General features: G+C 49.2%; 1 protein-coding gene and 1 long non-coding RNA gene across 3 annotated transcripts in view; one reads left to right on the top strand and one right to left on the bottom strand.

The window, feature by feature from the left end:
• Window positions 1-5,986, bottom strand: part of LOC146347445 (uncharacterized) — a 14,188-nt gene extending 8,202 nt beyond the window's left edge. The window contains exon 1 of the long non-coding RNA XR_014789875.1: window positions 5,863-5,986. This is a non-coding gene — a long non-coding RNA (uncharacterized LOC146347445). The remainder of the gene's footprint in view (window positions 1-5,862) is intronic.
• On the top strand, window positions 5,981-27,373 carry IRX4 (iroquois homeobox 4). 2 transcript variants are annotated; one of them, XM_084848154.1, is made up of 6 exons: window positions 5,981-6,127; window positions 16,510-16,672; window positions 18,809-19,063; window positions 20,715-20,821; window positions 24,499-24,812; window positions 25,935-27,373. In XM_084848154.1, the coding sequence occupies exons 2-6, from the start codon at window positions 16,628-16,630 to the stop codon at window positions 26,690-26,692; spliced, it is 1,479 nt and encodes a 492-aa protein (XP_084704280.1). In that variant the 5' UTR covers window positions 5,981-6,127; window positions 16,510-16,627; the 3' UTR covers window positions 26,693-27,373. The 2 variants fall into 2 exon arrangements, with proteins under 2 accessions (XP_084704280.1, XP_084704281.1); XM_084848155.1 differs by having other exon boundaries at window positions 6,055-6,297.

Genomic DNA, 27,373 nt, shown 5'->3' with positions numbered 1-27,373 from the left:
CATCCATTCCCTGGCGTAAGTCATCAACCAGGGCAACCAAGGCTGTTTCCATCCTATAACCAGGCCTGAAACCTGACTGGAATGGATCTAAATAAATCAGTTTCATCCAAAACGGCTTGGAGTTGTGAGGCCACCGCACGCTCCAGCACCTTGCCCCAAAATGGCAAATTTGACACAGGGCGGTAATTATCTGGAACCATAGGATCTAAATTTGGTTTCTTCAGCAAGGGCCTCACCACAGCTTCTTTCAAAGCTGTGGGGACCTTGCCGTCCCTCAAGGAGGCTTTTACCACCTCTGAGGTCCAGATATCCAGCCCAGCTCTGGCAGGTTTTACAAGTCAGGATGGGCAAGGATTTAAAGAACAAGCAGCAGGCCTCAGGCCTCCAAGCAGTTTGTCCACATCCTCAGGTTGCACAAGCCAAAAGGTATCCATAACATGACTAGATGGTGCACCAGCCCCGTCCATATCAGACTCTGTCAAAATAATGACATCCAAGTCAGTGCAAATACGAACAACTTTATCTGCAAAGTGTCTGGCAAATTGTTCACAGCAGGCCTTTGAGGGTTCGACTTCTTGTGTTCCAAGGCCTACACCCAAGAGGCCTTTAACCACATGAAAGAGCTCCGCTGGACGACACTGAGCAGCTGCAATGGTGGCACAGAAGTAGGATTTCTTCGCCGCCATCACCACCACAGAATAAGATCGCAAGTGGATTCTTACCTGTGTTTGATCGTATTCGTTCCAAGTCTTCTGCCATTTGCGCTCTAATCGTCAACACAGTCATTTCATCGCCCTCAGCTCCTCAGAATATGAAGGAGCTGACACAGTTCTACGACTAGGTCAAGGACATTTTGGAGTGATCGTCTCAATAGCTCAGGTCATCTCCTCATTCCAAGCGGTGACCAGGACCTCGGCAGGACTGCTGGCTAAGCCTGGAGGAAAATCCTCAAGAGACCTCAAAAATCCATCCGGACTCATCAGTCTCCAGGGGCAGACCATCAAATTTGGTCCCCCACCCCTGCGGAGGTTACAGGTGACCTGAAGGTCAAAACTGATCAGACCTGTCCATGCCAAAGGAGTCATCACTGGCTCCCCCATCTGCAGATCATTTTCTCCCAGTCCAGCACGAAAAAGCAGGTCCAAAGTGTGTCCTGCCACATGTGTTGGGCAAGGTATTATTTGAGACGGGCCCATGGTTGACGTGGCGGCCATGAAATCCTGAGCTGTTCCTGACAAAGTAGCCTCAGCATGAATATTAAAGTCCCCCAAGTCCATAAGCTTTGGGGTCCTCAACACCATGCTCGAGACCACCTCAGTCAGCTCAGGCAGGGAGACTGTTGGGCAACAGGGTGGGCAGTACTCCAATGGAATCCCTATCCTGTCTCAGGTGCCCAACACCAGGTAGAGATACCCAAAACTGGCTGACTGTTGGACAGGGACTCTGACCAGGGGGATCAAATCCCTATAGACCAAGGCTGCCCCACACCACCCCCCTAGGCAAGCTTGTGCTGCACAAGACATCCTGGCAGACACATTTGGGAGAGACTGACTCCTCCCTGTTCATCCAACCAGGTTTCGGTAACACAAGCGAGGTCGGAATTGAGTTCACTATTGCTGTATACAATAGGGTTAAGCTGGAAGACAAACTAGACTGAGTTGTCTTTATAAAACCATCAATGAGCCTTCTTTGATATATAGTTGACTTTTTGTGGGGGGAAAAATACAGCACCATGAGATTCCTCAAAGTAGTGAAGCTTGGTAGGACCAAGGGCTTCTCCACATTGATGGAAAATCCTGCTGCCTTACCAGGGCTTTCTGCTTCCAGATTCTTTGCGGGATTATGATCAGTTCCATTACATGGGCAGATCACATGGTGTGAATTGAAACCTTCCATTTTGGGCACTTTTCCTATGTTTTCCTTTAGACAGCACCATCTAGCGGCTGAAAAATAGTGCTACAGTGGCATTACACGCTACTGATTCTGTGCATTTTTTAAAAAAAATACCTGATTTAATCTGGTGTTTTTTACAGCGGGATAAACCTGGAAAAGTACAGGAGGGGCCCTGGATGTTGCTGACATCATGTAATGGACCTGCAAACTTCCATGAGTGGCCAATCATGAGTATGCAATAAATTGCTGGTGTAGAGACACTCCAAGACATTTAGCTGCTGGAAGCAGAGCTCAAATGGCATCCCCCTGTTCTGCTCCCCCCATGCTAGGGGCCAACACTTTAAAAGGTCTTGCTTGTTTCACCACTCAGATATCAATTCCTGCCTTCATCTCCCCACCACCACCACATGGCTGGCAGAAGTACACATAACATGCAAACACATGGAGCAGAACTCTAACAGCCACTTCTTCTGTGGGAAAAGCATCTTCAAGAGGGGGAAATTTGGAGTAAAGAAGTATGGGGGGAGGGGTATAATCCTTCCCCTTCTTTCTGCTGCAACTCTCCCAGCAACTCCCCACCCCAGATTTGTTTATTTATTAATAGTACTTGCATGCCACTTGATATAACAAAATGTCTAAACTGTTTACCCACTAAGCAACTTCCAAACATTCTGCACTCCCTCCTTCTGACACTTCTTCACGCCAAATTGTCCTCTCCCCGTGGTGCTTTGCAGTGAAGCATCAGCCTTTTATGACATGCGCTTGCTTGCATGTAGTTCAGCTCTAATATGTATGCTGGCTTACTCTCAAGGACCAAATTTTCTGTTCAAACACTTTGGCTTAAGCAAGCTCTGGGCCAAAATATCTATAACCCAGGTGGTGCTGAACCTCTTTCAGCCAGAGGGCCAGATTCAATTTCAAGGAAGCTCTCGGGGGCTGCATTCCAGTGGTGGGCAGAGTCAGAGGCAAAGGTGTGTGGCCAAAAATAGCAGCATGTTTTAGGTTGAAGCTGTTACTGCAGTTACTAGCCTTAGAGAAGCGTTTCAACCTTTTAGAAGGGGTGGGGCACACAGATGCCAGAAAACCACCAAATAATCAGCAGTTGGGGGAGGGGGTGTAGCCATCTGGCACACCCCAGAGGGCCAGAATGGGGCCGGATTCGGCCTGTGATCCTGAGGTTCAACATTCCTGTTATAACCTGAAATTCCATCTCAGAATCTTACTAGTGGCCTCAGATCCCTGGTCTCACCAGGCAAGTTTCAAAAAAACTCTCCCTGATAGCTATGATAAATAGAGCTTACAACAGAGAATGGATCATCCAACACACACAGCCAGCACATGATTTGAGAATTATCAGATTCAGGAAACCATTTACACCTCAGATCCAACCATGGGTACTCAGGGAGTAAATCCCATTGCTTTCAATGGAAATTATCTCCAAGCATGTGTAGGGTTGCTGCCCAAAACTGATTCCATATTTTGATTTCATGTAAAAGACACAGTTTAAATGGTCAGAACCAGCCATCCCTACGTTTCTCTTTGCCCCCTTCCCCCACCTTTTCTTTTAAAGCTTTACAGTTCTGTAGTAGGTTTGGCGAAACGCAGTCAATGCCAGGGAAATAGTTAATATTTAAATTTATGCACTGCCATCATTGTAACTTTCCTTTCACTCTGAAAGCCCTAAAGGCCTTTCTAACTATTTCAATCCTTTCAACATCACCTCACAAACTTAGTGTGAGGGAAAAAAGGGGGAAATGTTCCCCTTTGCAGGTCCCTGTACATTAGGATCAACATTGCTATTTGGAGATGAGCAAGAAACAGTGTACCAAAGCCACAAGGGAATTCAAATAGTTGCCGCAAAGAGCTGATACCTTACTCACTTGGTCCTCATACCCTGAACAAGCTCAATTTTACTGGACAAAAACTCTGGCCATTTACACAATTGCACTGTTTTGAGGGCTCAACTGTTTTTCTAGCCTCTTCCTCCTCTGCATCTCCCACCACACGTATTCTGTATAAAATGTTATCTGTGGAGGCTGGTGACTCTGATGTCAGCAAGGCAGTGAATCTGCTCCAGGTTTCAATCAGAACTCTAAAGGAGCTATCCAGAAGACCTTGGATAGCTCCTTTAGAGTTCTGAGTGGTTCTGACTGAAATCTGGAACAAATTCACTACCCCACTGACATCAGAGCCACCAGCCTCCACTGGGTGTTATTTTTATTCATTTATGGTATTTTTATGCTATAAAAATCAAAAATAAAAATATTTGTAGGCTTCCAGATGGACCTACATATAATCAATTAAACAAGACAACCCCTGCCTTACAACTTTTATTTCTTTTTCTTTGCTTTTTAAGGATCTCCTCTGAATGCCTCCTCTGAGGCTGGTTCAGAGGACAACAGCAAGGAAGAGGGCCTTTTCAGTGGTAGTCTGATAGGGTATACTCCCAGGTAAGTGTGTCTAGGATTGTAGCCAAAACATCCCTAACCCAACCCATAGATATACCTGCTAGTGATAGGGCCTTCACCCTCTCTTTTCCTCTTCCACCTTAATTTGACATTCAGGCAGTCAAAAAAGGCAAAGCATCTGAACCTTGGAAGTATTTCCAAGCCAAGGTGTTTAGGATCAGTACATAACCTAAATCAATAACCCTTCAACTCAGAAGTATACACCAACAACACCATTTAAAGGTTTAGCAGATAGCAGAGATTACAACAGCATGAGAATCCCAATTCCAAAATATAGCCTGCGGTCCTAAGCAAACTTACTCTGAGGTAAATGTGATTGAAATGGGTAGGCCTTGCTTCCAAGTACATGTTTGCTGGCTAGGTAAGGGAGCCATGCTATTCACCCACAGCCAATCCCAGTATCATTTGCATTGCTTTCCACTAAACTAATTTGGTTATCATGGCCTTTAAGTGTTATTACTGCAAGCCCCACTAAAATCAGTGCCTACATACCAGCAAATCTGGCCAGCAAATACTTAGCTTCCATGGATGCATTCAGCAGAATCATGCGGTAAAGCCTGTTGTGCGTTGTACTACTTCAGGCTACAGGTGAAGAGCATAAGCATTACATTTCTGAGTGCTTGGGGGCAGGGGAGACTCCTGGCACAGAGCCTCCTGAATGTAGCCAGCATGGTGTAGTGGCGAGAGTGTTGGACTGGGAGCCGGGAGATCCGCGTTCTAGTCCTGGCTCGGCCATGGAAGCTCACTGGGTGACTTTGGGCCAGTCACAGACTCTCAGCCCAACCTACCTCACAGCGTTGTTGTTGTGAGGATAAAATGGAGAGGAGGAGGAGAATGTAAGCTGCCTTGGGTTCTTTGCAACAGGAAAAAAGGCCGGATATAAATTAAATAAATTGGCCCATGGTGTGTTTCAGATATGGGCCTACAGACTGCAATCCTAAATCTGTAACCTTTGCACACTTATGTAGGAGTAAACTCCATTAAACACAGTCAGACTTACTTCTGAGTAAACATGCCTCTGCCTACGCTGCATGGCTGCAGTTCAATGGGCATTTACTGGGGTAAATCCCATGGAACTCTGTGGAACTGAAGATTGTGCTATACTGAGTAAATCTGCAGCTTCTTGGTTACTTTTACTTGTAGGGATCTATGATGTAAGGTTAGCATTTTTCACCTCCCTGGCCCACTTCGCAACCAGAGACATGGGTTTAAAAAATGGCCTTGGGCCCTGAAAGTGCTGTAGGCATGAACGTTTGTAGCATAGTCGCTAAGAGAGCGGGCAGCGAATTCGGCACTAGCGCCTGGTTCGAATCTCGCCTCAGCCCCTCGCCCCGTCTGCAGGCAATACTATAGTCCCACCTTCCGGGGTTGTTGTGTAAAGACGGCTGAGCTGATGCTGGCGAAGAGCTCTGAATACTCTGAATCCTGCGCGTGATCGAATTGCGCGTTTATTCGTATTAGGGACGCGGGGGGGGGGGTGTTCGGGGGTTCTTATTATTACCATCTTGCTTCCCTTCGCTCCGGCGGTCTCGAACTGGCGGAGCTCCGAGCCGCGTTGGCGTCAGAGAAAGTTGCGCGCGGGGGAGTAGCCGCCGCCGCCGCCGCGAGCAGCGAGGGGCAGCGTCGGAAAGTGTTAATCGGGAGGAGGAAAAAGGCGCGCGACGAGCGCAGCTATTCACTCGAACGTCACTCCGGCGCAGGGTTAGCGGAGTGGCTGTGGCGCCCGGGGACTGGAGGCACTCGCTGGCCGGACTGACTCCAGTCAGGTATTACATACACTGCGCAATGTCTCCATTAGCGCGCTCCTCTTGCCGCCGCCGCCGCTGCTGCTCCCTCCAGAGCGAGCCGCTGCGATCGAGGCGAAAAGAGACGGCCGCCCTTCGCCATGGACAAGCGCCCGCCCGGCGATCCTAGGCGCAGCCCGGCGTGACTGCAGGTAAAGAGGCCGGGAAGCCGCCTCGCTCGCGCCCCCGCCGCGCCCCGCTGCCTCTGCGCCCACCCTCGCCACAAGGGCCTGCCTTTTGTAGCCGGCCGGCTGGGAGAAAAGCTCCGGCTGGAGGGGAGAGGAACTCCCGGTGATCGATCACGCACCTTTGGCACTGTTCACCCAGGGCTGCGCGGGCAAACCAGGAGCCAGCCACGCGTGCGTGCCTTGCTGCGCGGGGGACGGGAGGGTTGTGTGCATGGAGGGCAACTTCCGCGGGTTTCTACAGAAGATGCGGGGCGGGGGGGGGGGCGTTGGCTTATTCCTGTGTTAAGAAAGTTTGGCGGACAGAGCGGGGGGGGCACCATTGTAGAGGAAGTGTTGCTATAAGATCCGTTCGTTTGGAGGGGGGGCTTTTTGTCGCTGTTGTCAACTCCGCGGTTGTCGGTGGAACCCTATACCGGTTTACTCAGAAGCAAGTCCCGTTGAGTTCGATGCGGCTTACGCCCACCTAAGTGGACAGAGGATTGCAGGAGAATCCCCCCCCCCCTCAAATGCGAGATGCCCGCCTAGAAATCGAGACCCCCAAACTCTTTCCCCTGGTGCCAGTTGTGTGGAAGGGGACTCTTCGTACTTTATTCAGTAATGAATGCGTGGCACTCTGCACATGCCTGGGGATACAGTTTTTATTGATTGATTTCGCCGCTTTGGGCTAGGTTTTCCGTAGGTTTCGGCACTGAAAACGGGTTCCAGATGGCCCGTGTTTCTAAATTAGCCCTGTCGAAATGTGATTTTTCTTTCTTTTTTCCAAGATATTACCCTGCCAACGTCTCACCACAGATTTCTTTTCATTATTGGAAGTCGAGGAAGAACGCTTAGGGGAGATTTAATTTGGGGGAGGGTCAATTTTCTTACTCCTGAAGATATTGGGTAATAAATCCCATCGATTTTTTGTTTTGTTAACAGAAGAAAAATCGCCTAGAGGGCCCCTTAATTGTTATGTATGCCATAAGAATGAAAACGGCCCCAAATATCCGCAGAAATAAAGCGGGAAGGGAGGTCCTAGTAGTTCAGACCAGGCACATACTTAAAATCACTTCGTGCAACGGTTGTCCTAGACCGGCTTTAGCTTTCTGGCTACTTCAAGTCCAGGGTCAGGTCTGGTGTGTGTTCACCGCCGGGGAGATGATATCCGCACTTTCTAGCTTAAGGCTTTTAGGCAGTCTCCGAAATACAAATAGTTGGGAAGATTGACCTAAGGCTCCGTCTCCAAGGTCATGGGCTCAAGTTCATTTGACGTCCCTACCAGCCATCCTAACCAGGTTTACTCCGGAGGAAGTCCCGTTTTCATTTGGGATTCGCCAAGTAAAGAATGAGCAGGATTGCAACTTCATTGGTCACCATCTGGGTGCTCAAAGTGTGTGGGGGGCGGAGGGGAGAGACGGGATTTTAACACACTTTACAGAGCATTGCGAATTCTAATCCCAGTTGATGACTATAAATTCGGAACCCGAGGTAGTAGTTATTCCTGGGCAATTAAGGCGAAGTAACGTGTAGGTTATGTTGCTGTTGTTCAGCCGTTCAGTCGTGTCCGACTTCGTGACCCCACGGACCATAGCACGCCAGGCCTTCCTGTCCTGCGCTCTCTCCCGGAGCGTGCTCAAGTCCATATTCATCGCATCGGTGATGCTATCTCGCCATCTCATCCTCTGCCGTCCCCTACCTTATTTACTTGGCGCAAAACAAGACGCTGTGTTTTCTCTGACTGCTCAAAACGTGTCCAGATCACCTCCTTGCCGGCCGGCCGTCAAGTACCTGTCTCACCTGCTAGGGCCTGCTCCACCTGCCCTGTCTCTTTCTTTCAAGTTTTCTTGGGGAGGAAGAAAGAAAGAAAGAAACAAACAAACAAACATAGAGACTTTGGCTTCACCTTCTTGGGGAAGGATAAAAAAATCTACAGAACTCTGAAGACCCGCACGCTCCTTTTGCCTCTGATCCTTTTGCGTTTTGTTTTGGGTTTTGTGGTTTTGGATAGCACCCATTCGTGTTGACTTTGGGAATTATTATTTTCCGCATCGCCGATTGGTCCTGGTGGACTCCATTGCAGAGAGACCGGTTCCGTTCCGTTTAGTTTCGGGGGACTGTTGGTTATTGTGTCTAGAAGTCTCTGTGTGTTGCATTGCGCACCACCAAACGAACGTGTCCATTTGCAAATGCCTGATCAGGATACCACGCAGCCCCTTCTGCCTGGATATCCGCGTGAGCCTCTTAAGGCTCTATCCTACAGCGCATTTAGGACACTGTTGCTTGTCAGCTTTTCTGCCGGCCCTAGAAGTTGGGGGGGGGGGTAATTGAACGTGTTCGCAAAAGAACCCTTTTTCCCCCAAAGTGGAGCAGGTTTTGTTGTTTTTATGAGTCGGTTTTCCAAACAGGTAGGCGACTGGAAATAGGATAGGAATGGGAATTTGTTTAGGAGAGGTTAAGATGACAGGATGGAGGGGACGAATGGGAAAATATTAATATTAAGTGTGCATTTGGATCCCACGTTGTTTTATAGGACTTACTTCCGAGTCAGCGTGCACAGAGTTGCAACCTTGCAGCCCGCTCTAATGAATGTTGACGTCCGTCCCACTGAGGCCGGTGGGGCTTTACTCCCCAGTAAGGGGGCGTCGAATCACAGCCCTGCCCGCCTGATCTTAAGCGTATTTATTCGGAAATGGGGCCCATGGGTCGCCGAGAGGCCGGCTTCCAAGTAAATGTGCTTCGGAACGCAAGCTGAAACCTGCCATTCTGTGGACAAGCACCACCGGGCCTGGTGGGACTTACTTCCAAGTAAATATGCTCGGATCGGGCTCGCCAGCCACCGCGGCTTTGCCGGACACAATCTCTGGAAGTCCACTGGGCCAAAAAAAAAAAATTAAAAAGCGCGTTGATTCCTACTGAGCCCCGGAATGGTTCATTGAGAAGGAAATTCCCAGGCGAGCTGCGTAAGGTGCATTGCGGAGGAGAGGCCATCGGCTGCAGGCACAGAACCGGACGAGAAACTCTGCGCGCTGCGCGGCACGTCAGTGGGCCCGGGGTCTCGGGGCGCTCCCGGTGGAGAGTGGGACTTCGCCTTTCAAAAGTCGGGGGGGGGGGAGTCTGGGTTTCCCAACGTTCTGGCTTGAAAAACTGCCCCGTCCTCTCGACCCAAATAGCTCCCTGCCTGCGCCAGCTAACTGCGGCGTTAAGCGCTGAGCTGCTTTGGAGACCGGAGGGAAGCCCCCCGCCCCCGCCCCGCGCCTCCACCAGCCCCCGGGGAATGGCGCGTCTGCGCGCGGCAGGAAACAAACAGCCCCGCGGCCTCGCCGACGCCTGGGCTGCTCTGCAGTCGGACTCCCCCGTCTCTTCACAGTGGGCCGCGCGGTCTCCAAGGGGCCTTAGGTCCCAGTCAGGGTGCTTAGGATCGCAGACAAGGCACCTCCGAAGAAACTTCCAGTTAGATCCGGGAGGGCTTCTGCGCAAGCCTGGCTAGGGGCTGGCAGCTTCGGTTTCCTCCCTAGCCCTCCAGGATTCTAAATGAGACTTAGACTCTCCAGCTACGGCATCGCCGAAAACGTCGGATCGCTCAAGGCAACCAGGAGAAATGGGATTCGCTCCAGAAAGGGGTTCTCCTCCCCGGCCGGCCGCCCCCTCTCTAAGTTGGCTGACTGAATCCCTCATCAGTGACCGTCTGTAGACAAGAAGGGGAAACCGTTTTAGCACTGCAGGGGGGAAAGGGATCAATTTCACAGCCTGCCCAGGAAGCAATAAAAGAAAGGAAATCGCTTTTATCCCAACCCCAACACGTTGACTGAGAAGTCTTTGACGATCCCTAAACTACTTGGTGGGTTGGGCTGGAGCGACTTTACACTCAATCCGGTATGAGCTACCACCGTGCACCAGTGAAGCAGCTTTAAATGCTCTGTGAGGCTGGTGCTAATATCCAGCGCCTTAGGTGGAAAGAAGTCCCACTGGAATCAACGAGACACAGTCCCAGTAGGATCGGGGTTGTGCCAATCGACTTAAACCTAGCCATTCTGGCTTAGCCGGGTTGTGGATCGGTTTACCCCAAGAAGTCGTTCGAGTGCGCTTTTCTGCACCCTTTACATAAATACAGGAGCGACCTGAACACTTGTTTCCACACCCTGCAAATGTTAAGTTCCCACATTTTACCACAGCGACGCACACCCGCCCTCTCCCACACACACCCTGCATGAAGACTGCAACCCTATGCCTACTTAAGTGGAAGAAAGTTCTATAGATTGATACGACCTTAGGTCTAAATCAATAAACTTTGCGGTGCAATCCTAGGCGTGTCCACTTAGAAGTAATCCCCACTGAGTTCAGTGGGAGCTACTCCCAGGCAAATGTGCATGGGATCGCAGCCTTACTAGGAAGGGTCATACTTCACATTATACGGGAGATTGGGGTATGGATATGTGCTACTTTTGTTATTTATCCGCTCAGTCGCTTCCGACTCTTCGTGACTTCATGGACCAGCCCACGCCAGAGCTTCCTGTCGGCCGTTGCCACCCCCAGCTCCCCCAAGGTCGAGTCCGTCACCTCCAGAAGATCATCCATCCACCTTGCCCTTGGTCGGCCCCTCTTTCTTTGGCCTTCCACTCTCCCTAGCATCAGCATCTTCTCCAGGGTGTCCTGTCTTCTCCTTATGTGGCCAAAGTACTTCAGTTTTGCCTTGAATATCATTCCCTCAAGCGAGCAGTCTGGCTTTATTTCCTGGAGGATGGACTGGTTTGATCTTCTTGCACTCCAAGGCACTCTCAGAATTTTCCTCCTCCTATTTATTTCCACTTAAAGCCACCTGCGGGGAGGGGGAGATGGCAGAAGGGGGCGTGTTAACCCCTTCCCCGGTTTCCCCTGTCTGAATGCCCCCCTCGGCTGTTCTTTGCCCCCCAGTTTCCATTGAGCGACGTGGGACTTACTTTTGAGTAACGCACAGAATCGGGCTGTTGCTTTGAAGCATGCACCCCGTTAGTTTTAGTGGAATGTATTTTCTAATAATGTCGTGGACAGAATCGGGTAACAGCTCCACCGAAGTTCCCAGCGATTGGCATCGCTAGACTGAAGAGATTTACTCCGGAGGAAGCAGCACTGATGTCTATGGATCTCTTCCTTCCGAGTAAGCGCACTTAGGATTGGGAGCCCTCCTCCTTGGAAGGGACTGCTGTGCTCCTTTGCTGCCTTGAACTCGAGCCTCCTAGAGCCCAAGTCTTTGCCTCGGTAAATTATAGCAATTACGCCGCAGATATGATTATATTAGGTGTACTGCGGTCTCCAGGTAGTCATCCATCACCCTCAATCGAGCTGTCAGAGCCGGCAGATTTGTCCCTGGGAGGCACCAAGTCTTCCAGCTGGGGAGAAGAAGGGAACATCATCATTAATTAGAGTGTGACCCTGGGGCTATTCACATGTCTGAACCCAGGCAGCTCTCCGAGCAAGTCTGCACTCCTCCCCTCCCCTCCCCTCCCCTCCCCTTGCCCCAGCTGCCCTCCCCTCCATAAACACAGACACAGAGCTTGCAAAGGCTCCCAGGGGTCTGGCGAAACTTGCCCACTGCACGTTCCCCTAGCCAGGGGAATGGTATTTTGAGAGACTGGGTTCTTCCCCACTGCCCACAAAACAAACACAAACCTGGAGGGAAACTATATGCACAAGAGACTTTGCAGGAAAGGCCTAGATCAAAGGTGACTAGGTGAGGACGAATGATAGGGTGGAGGAACTTCTCATAAGTCTTAGTATTTATGAAGAACTTCTTATTCCCCAAACCTAAGCAGATTTAAATAAATTCCACCGGGTTCAGTGGGTCTTACTAATGAGGATTTAGGATCCAGGTGTGACTTGGAAAATCTTTGGAATCATTAAATATATCTGAGATCACTTCAACCTGAATATATTGTTTTGTGTTTGGCGTTAAGACTTATGTAATAAAGTCATGTTTTAACAGCACAATCTTATGTGTGTCTACTTGGAAGTGAACCCCATTGAGTTGAATGGGGCTTACTCCCAGGTAAATGTGTGTAGGATTGCAGCCTAAGTAAAAGGTTACTTCAGGATTAATAAACATGCCAGTAGTAAGTCCCATTGGAATCAAAGTAAATGTAGTGAAGTGTTTTGAGTTTATATCCTGGCCTGCCCCATGGCTGAGGACAGATATCATCTTGCACACACACACCTACCTCCATTCAACCCAGCCAAGCTACCAGGGGGTTGCTCAAGGTCCTACATGGCTTGTATGCCTAGGCTATGGCTCTGGTTCCTCCAAGGAAGGGATTTCTATCAACGGGAAAGTACTGAAATGAAATGCTATTTACCTTTTGGGTGCATCTTTATGGAGAGCCTGCTAAGGTGCCAAAGGTTTTTTTTCCATTTTTACCTTGTTCATTCTCCCAAAACTTTGTGGGTCAATCCACAGTTAATACTATTTCATTGAATGGTAAACTGATCTTCTAATCTCAAGCCAACCTTTTATTGTGGATGCAAATCCCATTGCGAGTTTAGCTCCTTCCAGCCATGGCTGAATTCCTAAGCATGCTTACTTAGAAGTAAGACCATAGACAACAGCCTGAGAATCCAAGATCTCTGACTTGCTTACAGGTTCAGGGTGGGGGTTTTGAATGCATCTCTCTCAGGTCGTCCTAAACCAGTACTCCACACTGCAGAAGTTCCAGCTCTATTGAAATTCTTAGGCATTTTTCTGTTAATGTCAATGAAACGTGGATCCCTCCTCCAGCAATGGTATTGGCATCTTGGGCGAACAACCAGAGAGAGAAAGCAAGAGAGCCTGAGTATAAAGATCAAGTTTTCAGAACTGGAGTTTGGGGAGTATCCAAGCAAATGCCTTTCTTAAGGGGTTCTTATATGTATGGTGTTCAAATGAAATTAAGAATGGATACAAAGATTACACAGATTTGTCACCACTTAAAACACTTCAGCTATACCCTCAGGGTAATTAAGGGGTGTGCTTCCCCCCACACACACACACAATTCCCCACCCCACACACCCACTCTTTACCATGCATCTTGCTTCGTGTACCATCCATGTACCATCCAACCAAACAAAAAGTTTTGGAGAACCCAAACACTTGTGCACTATTTTGTGACATTTTGGTTGGTTCTAATAAAGTATTGCCCAATTGTGGATTTTGGAGGGGGGGGTGGTTCTTATGGACCAACAGGGTTACCTTTGCTTTTTCAGATTGGTATTGCAGACCAAGAATTTACGTGACTTTTCAAAGCCACTATAATTTGATAGTGTGGCTTGGACAAGAGACAAGAGATAATACAGAGGTGTGATGATGGAGGAATAAGCCAGGTCCAGCTCCTGTCCTTATGCCAGTCCCTACCTTCTCATTAAAAATCAATAAAAATTTGTTTCAGAGAGAGCAGGATGCTGTGTCCTACCTCCAGCTATACTATAAGCTAACCACTCCTAGTGTTTTAGGTTGGTCAGTGGAATTCTGGGGAATGAAAGCATACCATATGGGCTGCGAACCTAAACACACTTCCTGGTAGTAAGTCCCAGTGACTTCAGTGGGGCTTACTTCTGAGTATGCATCTACAGGATTATATTTGTGGACACTGAGAGGAGTCACTGAGCTTGATAAAATCTGTATTGATGGAGAGAGAAACATATATGTGGAGCAGTGTGTGTGTGTGTGTGTGTGTGTGTGTATTTGTGCTGTTGTGATCCAACCTGGAAGTTTTACTAAATGAAATGATACATATATCAGACCTAGATCAAGGACTGAGAACCAAGGGTGACAGACAGAGCTGATGTAATGTCTTGCTCTAAGAGATGTTATGGGATAATTGGGTGTGTGAGAGAGAGAGGAAACCAGATGACAATACTGGCTTGAGTGGACAAAATGGGGAGTTGTTATAACTGGTTCCAGAAAGTCATAACTACAGACTGTTGGACTAGCTTCTCCTAGTGTAAGAATGTGGAAACTTTCCAGAGATGCAAAGCATTTCTGGTCTACAAAGAGTCCCATATACCGACACAATATTTTTTTAAAAGCTGTTAAGGCTGCAGTCCTATACACACTTACCTGGGATAAAGGCTCATTGAACCCAGTGGGACTTACTTCTGAGTAGACATGCATAAGATTGCACTGTAAGAGAGCTTGGGAGATGCATAGTACTGAAGAGTCTGGCAGCCTTCCCCAACCTGGTATCCTACAGATGTTTTGCACTACAGCTTCTATCATCCCTGACAATTGGCCCTGATGGTTAGTGCTGATGAGAATTGTGGTCCAAAACATCTGGAGGGCACCAGGTTGGGGAAGGATAGTCTACGCTATTCTCCAGGAAGCCCCTTCCCCCAATCTTGCCTCTGCCATGAACTCATTGGGATATCTTAGGCAAACCACTCTCTCAGTCTCAGCCTGCAAGATAGGGATGATAATACCAACCTACTTTGCAGAGTGATTGTAAGGATTACTCAGATAATGTATGTGTATGAATATTCTACCCTGCTATCTCAGGTGATGTTAGGAGTATTGATAAAAGTCGTCAATGTGCAAATCAAATTCGGCATGAGTTTAAAGATCCATACTGTTTCTCCTATAATAAAACAAAGTTTATTTGAAGGTGTGGTTCCCTCCCACCTTTGCTTTAAGAAATGAAGATAACCCCACCCCAAGTTGAAAAGCTGTCTTTATAAGCAACCTCCATCCTCCAAAGACGTCTAACAGAGCAATTCTATACCTGTCTACTCAAAAGTAAGACCCAGTGAGTTCAATGGGGCTTATTTGCAGGTAAGTAGACAAAACCTTGCCGCCTCAGGTGCTCAAACTCGGTTCCATTGTAAATTCCTGCACCTTGTCCTTTCTTAATGTGGGCGTTGGTGATGGGAACTTAATGGCGGTCACGGATTAATGGGGGTCACGGATCTGGAGGAAAGGGCCCCCGGGGGTCTGCAGGGGTCTCTTTTCCCCGGCCCTGTCGCCAGCGTTGGGCTCATTTCAATAGTTGATTTAAAAGCCTTCCTGGCCCGAGTGCATTTCGTCGATCTTGTTTGTAAGTGGGACTGATGAATACAGGGCGAGAAGAGAGAAGCAGCAAGCTCATTAATTAATTTCTAATTAAAAGTCCTGACTACCCTTCAGAGTGTGTGTGTGTGTGTGTGTGTGTGTGTGTGTGTTGGGCAGCCTGCAGGCTGCCAGGATCCACTTCGTGTTTTTTTTCCCTAGAACGCCAAGATCTATCAACTGGAGCGTGGTATAAAAGACATACACTTAGAATTAAAGAATGTTGAGCCCAGGAATTTGTTTTAAGTACCAGAACTGAAGGGAACTGTTTTCCTATATAAAAGTCCTCTCTTGGTTACTCACACGCAGCATTCAAGCTTTCTTCAGCAGTGTAGTTTAGGACTGAAGGGGAGGGTCATTTTGTTACTGCTATTCTTAAGCAACAGGAAGTCAAAAAGTCTTGGTGATCTACTGGAAACCACGCGGAGATCCCTTGCGAATTGCCGAGAGACCTACCAGTAGATCCAGATCTACCGCCTGTCCACCCTTGGTGTAGGGTGTCTAACACTGATTTCCTCATTTCCAAACTCCTTTTTCTGAGATGCGGTTATGGATCATTCCAGTCTGCGGAAGCTTCGGTGTTCGTGCGACTCTGCGCGCGCGCGCGTGGCTTGCGAGCTGAATTCTGCCACTTTCATTTTCGGCTCCGCAATAGAACTCGAAACGACGACGATCAGCGAGGGCCCGGTCTTTATGAGATCAAGCAAACTTTGTCCCATTGTATGCGCCCCTTGGCGTGGTTTAAATCCGGACTACAGTCTACCCCAAAGGTGCATCCACACGCCTGCCTCCTCCTCCATCCTCCACACGTACACCGTTTCTGTAGGGGTTTTCCTGACGCCAGATATTATTTCCCTTGACATGTGTGTTTGAACTACGGGTGGTTTCTCCCCACCCCGCTCTCTGCCCCTCTGCCTGTGTGTGGCCAAAACGTTATCTATGTATTTCTCTACGAAACCTGGGAGCAGCCGCTATTTCTGTGTCTCGCACGCCTTGAAGAAACGCCACATTCCTTAGGCGCCCCCTTTTAAGACCGTGGGGGTGCTTGTGTACATGGATGGGTGGGTGGCAGGGTGGGGGGATGCCTCCACCGCCGCTGTTAAGGCAAAAAGTTTCCGGTTCAGATAGATGAATTTGTGCTTGGTCTTCTAAGCCCCTAGGAAACTCGAGCTTCCCATCCATCGGGACTTAGCCATCCAAGGCTACCGCCGGAGCTCGCAGATCCGACACCTCTCCTGGTGGTTCCTGGAGCCTGGAAACGCCCCGTTGCCATGTCCTACCCCCAGTTCGGATACCCCTACTCATCTGCACCCCAGGTAAGACCTGCCGGACCGGGATCGCAGCCACGCCCTTCCTTTGCCTCGGTGTTCTCCTCCGGCGGCATTGTGCTGGGACACGCGCGCGCGCGCGCACGCACAGGTCTTTCGTAACAGATGTGTTAGCAGGAAGCTGTGATGTATTTGGGAATGGATACACGGGGGGAGGGGGAGCAAACTCCTTCAAGAACGGGGAGCTGCCCTTCTTAGACCGCAATCTCTACATGGAAGGATATCCCATTAAAATCAGAGGCGCTTTCTTCCAAGTAAACACGATTAAGTTGTGCCCGCTAAAGGGAGCGCTTGGCCCTGGTACGTTAAGGCTGGGATCCTAGGCAAGCTGTTAAAGGGGTGAGGGAGTGCTGTCGTATGCTGTGGGTCTTACTTCTGAACAGTGGAGGCTGGTGGCTCCGATTTCGGTGGGGCTATGCATCCATACCGGGCTTCAGTCAGAACCCTAAATGAGCTATCCAAGGTGCTGAACAACCCAATTTAGGTTCAGCACCTTGGATAGCTCATTTAGCGTTCTGGCTGGCTCTGCCTGAAATCCAGAATGGATTCACAGCCCCACCGAAATCGGAGCCACCAGCCTGCATTCCTGGGATTGCACTGTTAAGCAAAGTTCAACAGCGGAGGAGTTGTGGGGGTGGGGGCTTGTGTAAGGGTTAGGGGTGCAGCGTGACGGTCTTCCGACTTTTAACAGTCTAGTTTCCGAGGTAACACTTTAGGGGGGGGGGTTAGCGGTGTTACACTGCGGTCCTATACATATCTACTCCGAATTAAGCACCACTGAGTTCAGGGGACTTACTCCCAGGTAAGTGGGGTGCTGCGGCCTTAATCTGGCAGCAAAAGCAGCAAAGATTACTGCAGCACCTTAAAGCCTGATTAATTTCAGAGGCGCTCCTGAAGTCACTACTTAATTCCACTGATGTCGTCTGGCCTGAGTTGCAGGAAGGGGAGTGGGGGTAGAAAGAAACTCCTTCACACTGGCCAATGCAATGGGACTACTGGGATGAGAGCTTGAATGGTGGCAGGTTTTAAACAGACAAAACAAACTCTCCTGACCAGGTTCAAGCCACAATTTGCATTTGGGAGCATTACATTCAGTGGGGCTACATCCGCTGGAATCCAGGCTTTCGGCTCAACTGCTTTCTGAATCGTTCCGTTAAGATCTGCCGTGCCGTGGGAGCAGGATGAACTCCACCCACCCAACCCAGAAGCGGCTGTATAATTGCAACTTCTTACAAAGGTTCAAGAGGTCTCTCGAAGGATCTGGAAGTACATTCCACAAACTTCTACAGGAGTTTTATTTCGAAATAAACGGGTTGGACGGACATATGTCTTAGTGCCGATGTAAACGGTCTTTCACGTGGAAAGAATGCATTAAACACTGACTAGCATTCTTTAAACCCTTTCTCTCTCGTTGACAAGTGTCAGCTGGAACTAGGTTTCCTCAACAGTTCTTTAAGTTACTGCCCGATCCACAAACCAGTTAAGCAACTGGGTTTAACATAATATATAAGGTATATAGTTGAGATCACTTAACCCGGATAAGTTACCCTTTCACTGCCCTCTGCTATCGCAATTATGGCGGTCGGTTAAAGCTGGGTTTCCCTCCCTTTCCTAACAGCCGTAGGCTGCAATCCCATACACCCTTACCTGAGGGTAAGTGCCATTGATTCAATAGGACTTACCCCTGAGTGTATGAGGATGCATGAGGACTCCGAACCGCGGTTGTAGTGACTGGGTGGTTACAGACGACCATGCGTCACACATTCCACCGCACGTCTGCACCTGACCATGCGTGTGGCAACTTGATGGCGTGTGTTCTCCTTACCCCTTGGCTGGACGATGGAGCCCACCAAGCTACTCGGGGGGACGGCTTGGTCGTTTGTGTGTGCCCATGGGTGAAGAGGACGGGAAGAGGGGGCGGTAGTTGTTCCAGATTAATTAAGATGAAGAGGTGTGCAAACCGGTACTAATAGAACCGAGGAACGCGTTCGCCACGGGAGTCAAGAGGTGGCCGAGGACCCCAATCTGGCTTTCGCCCGCCGCCGGTTGGCAGGTCGGCCTCGGGGGGCGCGAGGGCTTGCGGTTCCGCCCCCGCGCTCATTGCCCTGTTCTCTCTCCTCCCAGTTCCTGATGACCACCAATTCCTTGACCACTTGCTGCGAGACCAGCGGCCGGACGCTCACGGACTCCGGGGCGGCCGCCGCCTCCGCGCAGACGCCCGTCTACTGCCCCGTGTACGAGAGCAGGCTGCTGGCCACCGCCAGGCACGAGCTCAACTCGGCGGCGGCCCTGGGAGTCTATGGCACCCCCTACGCCAACTCCCAGGGCTACGGCAACTACGTCGCCTACGGGACCGAGGCGTCGGCCTTCTACTCCTTGGTAAGTCCCCTGGGCAGCGCGTGTGGACGGCGCGGCCCATCCGCGCGCGGACCCTCTCGCCGAGGGACCTTGGCTGCTGCCACGGAAGCCAGAGGACAGTCTCGGCCAGCCAGGAGGCGCGCCTCTATCCTAAACGCCACCTCTGACCACGGCTGCGATCCTGAGCACACTTGCGAGGGAGAAACCGCGCTGAGCTGGGCTCAACGGGACGGCACCAGTGGAGGCTCCGATTTCGGTGGGGCTGCCAGCCCATGCTGGGCTTCAGTCAGAACCAGCCAGAACTCTAGAGGCGCTATCCAAGGTGCTGAACCCTGGCCCCAAAACTGGGTTCAGCACCTTGGGCAGCTCCGTCGTTCTGACTGAAACCCAGAGCGGATTCACAGCCGCACCGAAATCAGAGCCTCCCCTGGATTTAATTTCTGGCTAAACATGCTTAGGATTGTACTGCACAGCCCAGCTTCGTTCTGTGCTTTTTCATACAACTGTTGACCCCTGTGATGCCCCATACCGAAACTGACCCACAGAAGTGAGTCTGGGGTGGCACAAGACCTCCGGTTTGCTTACACTTGCAGCCTTCCCCAACCTGGTGCCCTCCAGATGTTTGGGACTACAACTCCCAGCATTCCTGACCTTTGGCCATGATGGCAGGGGCTGATGGGAGTTGAAGTCCAAAACATCTGGAGGGCACCAGGTTGGGGGGAGGGTACCTTAAAGTTAAAAATAGAATTCTATGTGGAATATTTGCTTGAGGCACCACCATGAGTAATCAACAGAGTGGGCTTGACCATCGCTTAAAGAAAGTTCAATCCTCCTAGAATTTCTGCTGGCACACATGTTAAGTTCCTTCTATTGGAACTGAGCTTTCCAGTAAAATTGTGTTTAGGATTAAGATTGCAGCTTTAGGCTTTCCCTCTCTTTCAGTGGGGAGCAAATCTGAGCCCGCTGCTTTTCAACTTTCACACTTTGTGATTCTGAGGTCATCAAAAGCGTGCCAGGTTTTTTTCATTTACAGTGTCCCGTTTTATCCTAAACCACTCAGTAGAGTCGAATGTGTAAAATAATTATTATTTGGTCTTTTCGAGGGGAACAGGGTAGTAGCAGGGAGTGTGAGGGAAACACTGGAATTAGTAGAATGCGGCTGTGCACACTTACTTGGGAGTAAACTCCACTGCAGTAGACTTACTGCTGAGTAGACATGCCTAAGATGGGCTGATAAATACTAATCCTGAGGTGGGGAGGATGCCTTCTGGAATGCCTATGACCTTCCAGATGTTGTTGGGCTGTCACTTTCATGATTCCTCACCATTGGCTATGCTGGCTGGGGCTGATGGGAGTTGCAGTCCAGCAACATCCGGAGGGCCACAAGTTGCTCACCTCTCTTCTGGAAGAAAGTGAAAACAAAGGGTGTTTTTTTTTTTCACCTGCAGTTAAGCACTTCTAAGGCCCTTTTACTTTAATGGGAGATATTAAAGCATGCTGTTAATTTTCCTAAATAAATTAATGGGACTATAAGGGGCTTAAATTTGTCCCTATATTTCTCCATCCAAAAAACATAAAAATTAATTTTCCCCGTTGCTTTGTGCTTCCCTTGCCCACTCTGCTGTGGGAGGGGAGGGCTGATAAGTGGCTGTATTTGGTTTTAATGCTCCAGAATAGCTTTGATTCGAAGGATGGGAGTGGATCTGCGCATGCGGGAATTACCCAGGCAGCTGCTTACTATCCCTACGATCACACGCTCAGTCAGTATCAATATGACAGGTAAGAAACAAACAACAATTAATTGCAAGGCAGAACCAGGGGAAACGGGGTGGGGGAGGTGGAAGAGAAGCGTGATCGTGTTTCTTCCCCTAATTGAGAAGCATTTTAAAGATGGCTACATGATCTCTGTATATCTGTGCATTTCTAAAAGGGTTATAGTAATCAGTGTGGGATTAATGTGCAAAGGATGGGTAAAGGAGTAGATTACACTGAATCGTGGCTGGATTTTGTGTCTGGTGAATGGAACATTTGCAGGTCTCATTGGACAGAATCCTGAATGGAAGCAGACTGCTTCTCTAGTACCTTTTAGGGGCTAAAATGCTGGATATTGTGCTTATCCAAAAAACATGGAAATAATAATTGATATTCATGGAAATAATTTCTTAGTACTCATACTTTTATGCAATCCGGTGTACAGTTGGAGCCTGTTTGCACAGACCTGTTCATCACCTGACAATTCCAGCCTCCAGTGGATGACCTGCATGTATGAATGCACCTCACCTGAGTGCAAAAGGCAATGCTTTTCAGCAGAGGCTGTTCAAGAAACCGACTGCAGAAATGGCCACCCTAGTGGTGAGGTAGTGTAGTGGCCTAGTGTCACTGACTCAGGTCCTACCTCCCTTTTCACTTAGATGCGGCCTTAGACAAGCCAGCGTCTCAGCTTCCCACTCACTCCATTTGCAATATGGGGATAATAACATTGGCCTGCCTTACAGGAGGGTTGTAAAAATCGCTGAGATAATGAATGAAAAGTGCTCTTCACACTTGCAATCAGCTGTATCATATAGCCGAGTGTTATTATTCAGTGATGAGTAATCAAGTGAGATAGACTGCACGTATGAACTGGCTCTTGTGCTATTTAAATCCCACTGACTTTGATAGCAAATTAACAGCGCAATCCCCTACAAGTATATTAGAAGCCCCATCGAGTTCAATGGGACTTATTCACAGGTGGGTGCTGTAATCCTGTACCAACTTACTGGGAAGTAAGTCCCATTGAACTCAACAGGACCGCTGAGTATATATGTATAGCACTACACTGTCGAGCTGCAATTCTGTACCTGGGAATAAGTCCCATTGGCCTCGCTGGGGCTTACTTCTGACTAGTCATGCATACAAATGCACTGCGAGCAGCCTAAAAATGAACACAGGAGTGTATCCACAGGAATCCAATGAAATAAATTGTAAAATTCCCAGGGGGTTAAATGGACTTTAATTGCACCCAGTGTTTACCTCCATAAATGTAATAACAAGTTATGTTTGTGTTTTGTCTCCAAGATATGAACCCTTATACATGTCTTTTTGCATTAATCTGGAGCTTGTTTACACCGTTTGATCCTTGCTTTATCTCATAGAAACTGGCAGCAAACGCAGAACTTTCCTCTGACCTTTGCTGTTCATCTATCAACCACATTTTAGGCTGCAATCCTATACACATTTTTATCATATGTACACACACTTTTCCTATACCCAGTCAATGGGGCTTACTTCTGTATGGAACTGCATAGGAATACATTGTTAATCTTGTTGGCATCCCTGTTCTCAAGGTCCCAGCTATATTTCTTTGAAAGTAAGGCTCATTGATTAAATGGAGATCAGTCCCACTGACCAATACCCCAATGCAATCTATTTTACTAGGGAGTAAACTGACTGCAGTGGGACAGATGCGCAATTAGGATTTAGGAATGGGCCGTAGGATAGTAGCCACAGGAGAATGCCCTGATGACTCCATGCTCTAAAAGGTTTATAGGCAGGCCTGCACATTCTACAGAATACAGCCTACTTTTGCACCTCCATACTTGGAACTGATAAAACAGTGGATTGGTAACCAAACACATGAAGTGGAAGGCAAATGCATGCCTCAATTGGTGGAGCACTAAACATCTGAAGGCAACACGAAGTCAAACGAGCAACAGTTTCCCCTAGCGATTCAATCCCTAATTTCCTCAATATTCTCAAGCATTTAATATTTATATTCTCAAGTGACTGTAAGAAAGTCCAGTGGTGACTTCAGCCTATGAGTAGATAATTTCTCTACACTTGCATAGTGTAACTTTATAACTGGCATATGAATGTGTAAACTGACTCTGTTGGAACAAAAGTTCAGTCTTTGATGGCCTTATTCACACATTCATCACTTGACCTAGCAATAATCAACTGATTGAGATGCAGTGGTGAACCAGCCCTTCTTAAATGACACCTGAATGTGTCAGTGGAATTGACTCCACTGAAAAGCATTGCATTAGACTGATCATGGCCCATTCACACAAGCAAATAATCGGTTGATGTTTCATTCATCAGTCAGTCTGCATGTGGGAACCAAATGCTCATCCCTTCACATGGTTTTTGCGTCTTTTCCAAGGGTGGATTTCAGAATATTCCCCATGAATTGAGACTGCTTTTTGTCCCCACCCCCACCATGTTTGCATCATGTTAAACAACCCCTTTTTATCTTCGGTATGGTTAGTGGGTGTGTTGTTGTTGTTTTTTAAAAAAAAACACATGCCAAGAATCCCGCTTACACTATTTCAACCTTTTAAGCCCAGTGGGTGCTGATGACCTTTCTTGGATGATGTACATTAAATATTCAGGTATAACCCAATGTCTTGTGTGTTTTAAAAAAAAAACCTCTCTAGAAGGAAAGGGTAGTTGAGAAATTTACTAATAATAAAAGAAATATTAACAATTGCACCCTGAGGTTACTTAGGTATATTCTATGCAGGAGACGTAGCATGTTTTTCTAGTATATCCATCTTACACGAGCTGAATTCTGATGCTCCCAAAGGTCAGGGCATTCCTTCTCTTTGGCATGCAGGCTGCAATCCGATGCACACTTACTTAAGAGGAAGTCCTATTGAACACAGTCAGGCTTGCTTTTGAGACTGTTATTTAAGGCTGCAATCGTAAGCATCCTTACTTGACAGTAAACCCCATAGAAGCACTGGGACTTACTTCTGAGCAAATAGGATCTGACAGCAGCACACTTCTAAACAGTGCAAGTTTGGCTTTTGACATTTAAACTGATTTATACAGGAAACGTTCAGTTACGCCAGTAAATTATTTGTGAGCAAAGTCACAACGACTCAACCCATAACTTAGTTTAGCCTAAATTCCAAGATTTACAGTGCAATCCTATGTTCAACAAGACATACTCCCAAGTAAGCGGGCATAGGATTGAAAGACAGGCAGATTCGATTGCTTGGGTTTCCGACATTAACAGTGCAATCTTATATGTGTCTACTCCGAAATAAGTCCCGTTGAGTTCAATGGGGCTTACTCCCAGGTAAATGGGTATAGGATTGCAGTCTAAGGCCGCAATCCTGTACCCACGTACCTGGAAGTAAGGCTCTGAGGCCCATTGAGCTCAAAAGAGCTTACTTCTGAGTAGACACATAAAGGACTGCACTGTCACTGTGTTTCCAAGCAATGAATCTTTCTAGTCATTTGCTTTAACTGAGCTGAATAGTTTGCCTGATAAGATCCAGGCCTTCAGCTTTGCTGCAATAGAAGAATTGCCACGATATCCATTGATACCAGGACTCCTTTTCCACTGGATATGAAAGTGACCTATGTGAATCCATCAAAGTGGAAGGTTCTTTCCTTGAGTGAATGGCAGTGCACTTTCGCCAGGGTGCATTTTCACTGATGCTCCTTCCTCACCCTCTTGCAAACCCTAGATATGGCACCATGGACGGAGGGACACGGAGGAAAAATGCCACCCGGGAGACAACCAGCACCCTCAAGGCCTGGCTGCAGGAGCACCGCAAGAACCCCTACCCGACCAAGGGCGAGAAGATCATGCTGGCCATCATCACCAAGATGACCCTCACGCAGGTCTCCACCTGGTTCGCCAACGCCCGGCGGCGGCTCAAGAAGGAGAACAAGATGACCTGGCCCCCGAGGAACAAATGTGCCGATGAAAAGAGACCCTACGAGGACGAGGATGAGGGAGAGGGTCAAGGGGAGAGCCTGAAGAACGAGAAACTCGAGGGTATCTGCCAAACATTCTAGCCCCTTTGCAGAATACTGGAGGAACCAGCTTATCCCTTTTACCCCCACCATCTCACCGCAGCAGCAGCAGCCATTGAATATGCACTCCTCCTCCACTGGGACTAGGGTACCACTCACATAAGAGATAAGAAGTGGGAAGCAGATGGGCATAGTATCCTAGTTCCAGCGCAGGGTGGATCGATGGGGAAATTCCATTGGAAAGTGCTGTATGAGGATGATAATTAAAACGGAAAATATATTAAATTGTAGAAAATAAATGGTATGAGTTTGTTGCCCTCAGACAACTTAAGAATCTTGTGAACTTGCATTTGAGTTGTGCAGGCCAATGTCCTGTCTTGTAGCCCCATTAGGCAAATATGCAAACTCTGCCGGGGAAATATCCCTAAATTCAAGGAGAATCTAGCTATACATCCCATATGCCAACCTGAGCTGATAGGTGTGGCTATCAAAAGAAGGATGCAGCTGCCCTGCTTTGCAACTAGGCCTCGCATTTTGCCCGTCCCCTCAATTAAAAATTTTGTTTTCTTGCCACCCTGTGACCCCAAGGACTAGAAATATAACTGATTTTAAGAGATAACCTTAAATTCCATTGAAAATGTGCTTGCTGTACATATGTCTTTTATTCTGCCAGGCCTAAACACAAAGTCGGAATTTCAGAAGACATCTCTGTTTGGGTTTCAAATCCTTTGTAAGCCATCAAGTCGGTGGGTGGTCGTGGACAAGTGACTCCCACCTTCAGTGCCCTGTTTGTTCAATGGGAATAGGACCCGCATGCCCCACAGAGCTGTTGCCTGAGGAAACGCAACATTGTAAAAGGGGTGGGGGGGATGCAGACGAATTTGGAGGCTTCCTTGAACGTGACCGTGACCGTGACCGTGTCTGTCTAGTCCAGCCTTCCCCAACCTGGTGCCCTCCAGATGCGTTTGACTACAACTCCCAGCATCCCGCAGCCAGCACCCTTGGCACCAGGCTGAAGACGGCTGGACTAGCCCCCGACTCGTGGGTGGCCACTGTGTATTTCGAGGGGCTGAATTCCACACATTAATTTACACTTTCTCTCCCCACCCACGCCCCCGACGCCCACGCCCGTTTCTCTTCTCAGAGCCCGCGAGCAAGGAGGGCAAAGAGCTGGCCCTGAGCGACCTGGACGACTACGACCCGCTGGAGTCCGAGAGCTCGGAGGGCGAGCTGAAGGCCCAAGCCTTCGGCCGCGGGGAGAGCGACGCGTGCGCCAGCGAGCCCTGCAAGGAGCCCTCGCTGGGCGCGGGCGCGCCGGAGAGCGGCCTCGAGCGGGCCAAGGCCAGCTGCCTCAAGGCCCCGACGGCGGGCCCGGAAGCCTGCGAGGCGGCGGAGCTGCTGAGCGCCCGGCAGCGGAGCTGCGAGGCCAAGCCGTGTTACCAGCAGCAGCAGCGGCAGCGGCTCCTGGAGGCCGGCGGCAAGCCGAGGATCTGGTCGCTGGCGCACACGGCCACGTCGCTCAGCCAGGCGGAGTACCCGTCGTGCATGCTGAAGCGGCCGCAGGGGGCGCCGAGCGCCTCCAGCGCCGCGGCCGCGCCGGCCGCCAGCGTCATCGAGCGGCCCCCGAGGGATTCCCCCGTGGCCAGCCTCAGGAACTGGGTGGACGGCGTGTTCCACGACCCGCTCTTCAGGCACAGTACTTTGAACCAGGCCTTGAGCGGCGCCGCGGTGTCTTGGGCGACCGCCAAAGGCTCCGCCCTGGATGCGGGGGCCCTGGGGCGCTCGCTGGGGGGCGGCGCCGCCGTGCTCAAGGGGCAGCTGGCGGGCCTGGCTGCGCCCCAGGACTCCGGCAAAGACTTCCTGGCTTTCCCCAAAGCAGGCGGCAAAATGTTCTGCTCCTAGCGGCCAAGCCCCGTCCGCCTCCCTGGGGCAGGGTGGGGGGAAGGCAAGACGGGGAGAGAGCGAGCGAGAGAGACTCGGGCCAGACGAGCCCCTGGCGGGGTGGGGGGGGGCCAAAAAAGAAAGGGGGGGGGAGACTTGGAGAGAGTTTGAATTTAAACAGGAGGCGTTTTTCAGGAGCAAAACAAAACACGGATTTTAAAAGTCCCGTTTGCTGATTCAAGGAGACAGAGAGAGAGAGAGAGACTTCTCTGCAGTTTGGAAGATTGTCACTTGGCTGCGACCTTACGGGATCAACGTCTTCACGGTTATTTAAGTCCATAGCACGTTTCCACTAGTTGTAGAGGCGTCCTTCAGAGTTTACCTTGGGCAAGTTTACAAGACAAGAAATTCAAATTCAGCTTCTTCGGGCGGGGGGGCGGGGAGCTGTTTGTCCTAGTTTTTATTTTTATTTTAATTTGTGGCATGCCAATCTTACCAAAAAGACTTCCTTGGACTTTTGTTCCCCCCCCCCCCACGTTCCTCTTTTCCTTGTTAGCATCTCACCCACAAAAGAAAAAAAAATTGCACTTCTTCCACCGAGTTGACACCATTGCGTGCACGCACACAAACACAGAATTGAACTTGACAAATAAGTTATGTCGAAAAGGTATGCTCACTCCAAATAAATTGTCTGTCTCTCAG

This window comes from Heloderma suspectum, chromosome 4 (genome assembly GCF_057233095.1).
Source record: "Heloderma suspectum isolate Gila_16-S chromosome 4, 16-S_ref, whole genome shotgun sequence".
NCBI lineage: Eukaryota > Metazoa > Chordata > Lepidosauria > Squamata > Helodermatidae > Heloderma > Heloderma suspectum.
This window is presented reverse-complemented; position numbering and strand designations above follow the sequence as displayed.

What these genes read in the sequence shown, in the direction of transcription:
- IRX4 (XM_084848154.1), top strand. Translation starts at nt 16,628, where the DNA reads ATGTCCTACCCCCAGTTCGGATACCCCTACTCATCTGCACCCCAG. An exon ending in CGTCGGCCTTCTACTCCTTG is followed by an intron (nt 19,064 to 20,714) that starts GTAAGTCCCCTG and finishes TTAATGCTCCAG; the next exon opens with AATAGCTTTGATTCGAAGGA. An exon ending in GAAGAACGAGAAACTCGAGG is followed by an intron (nt 24,813 to 25,934) that starts GTATCTGCCAAA and finishes TTCTCTTCTCAG; the next exon opens with AGCCCGCGAGCAAGGAGGGC.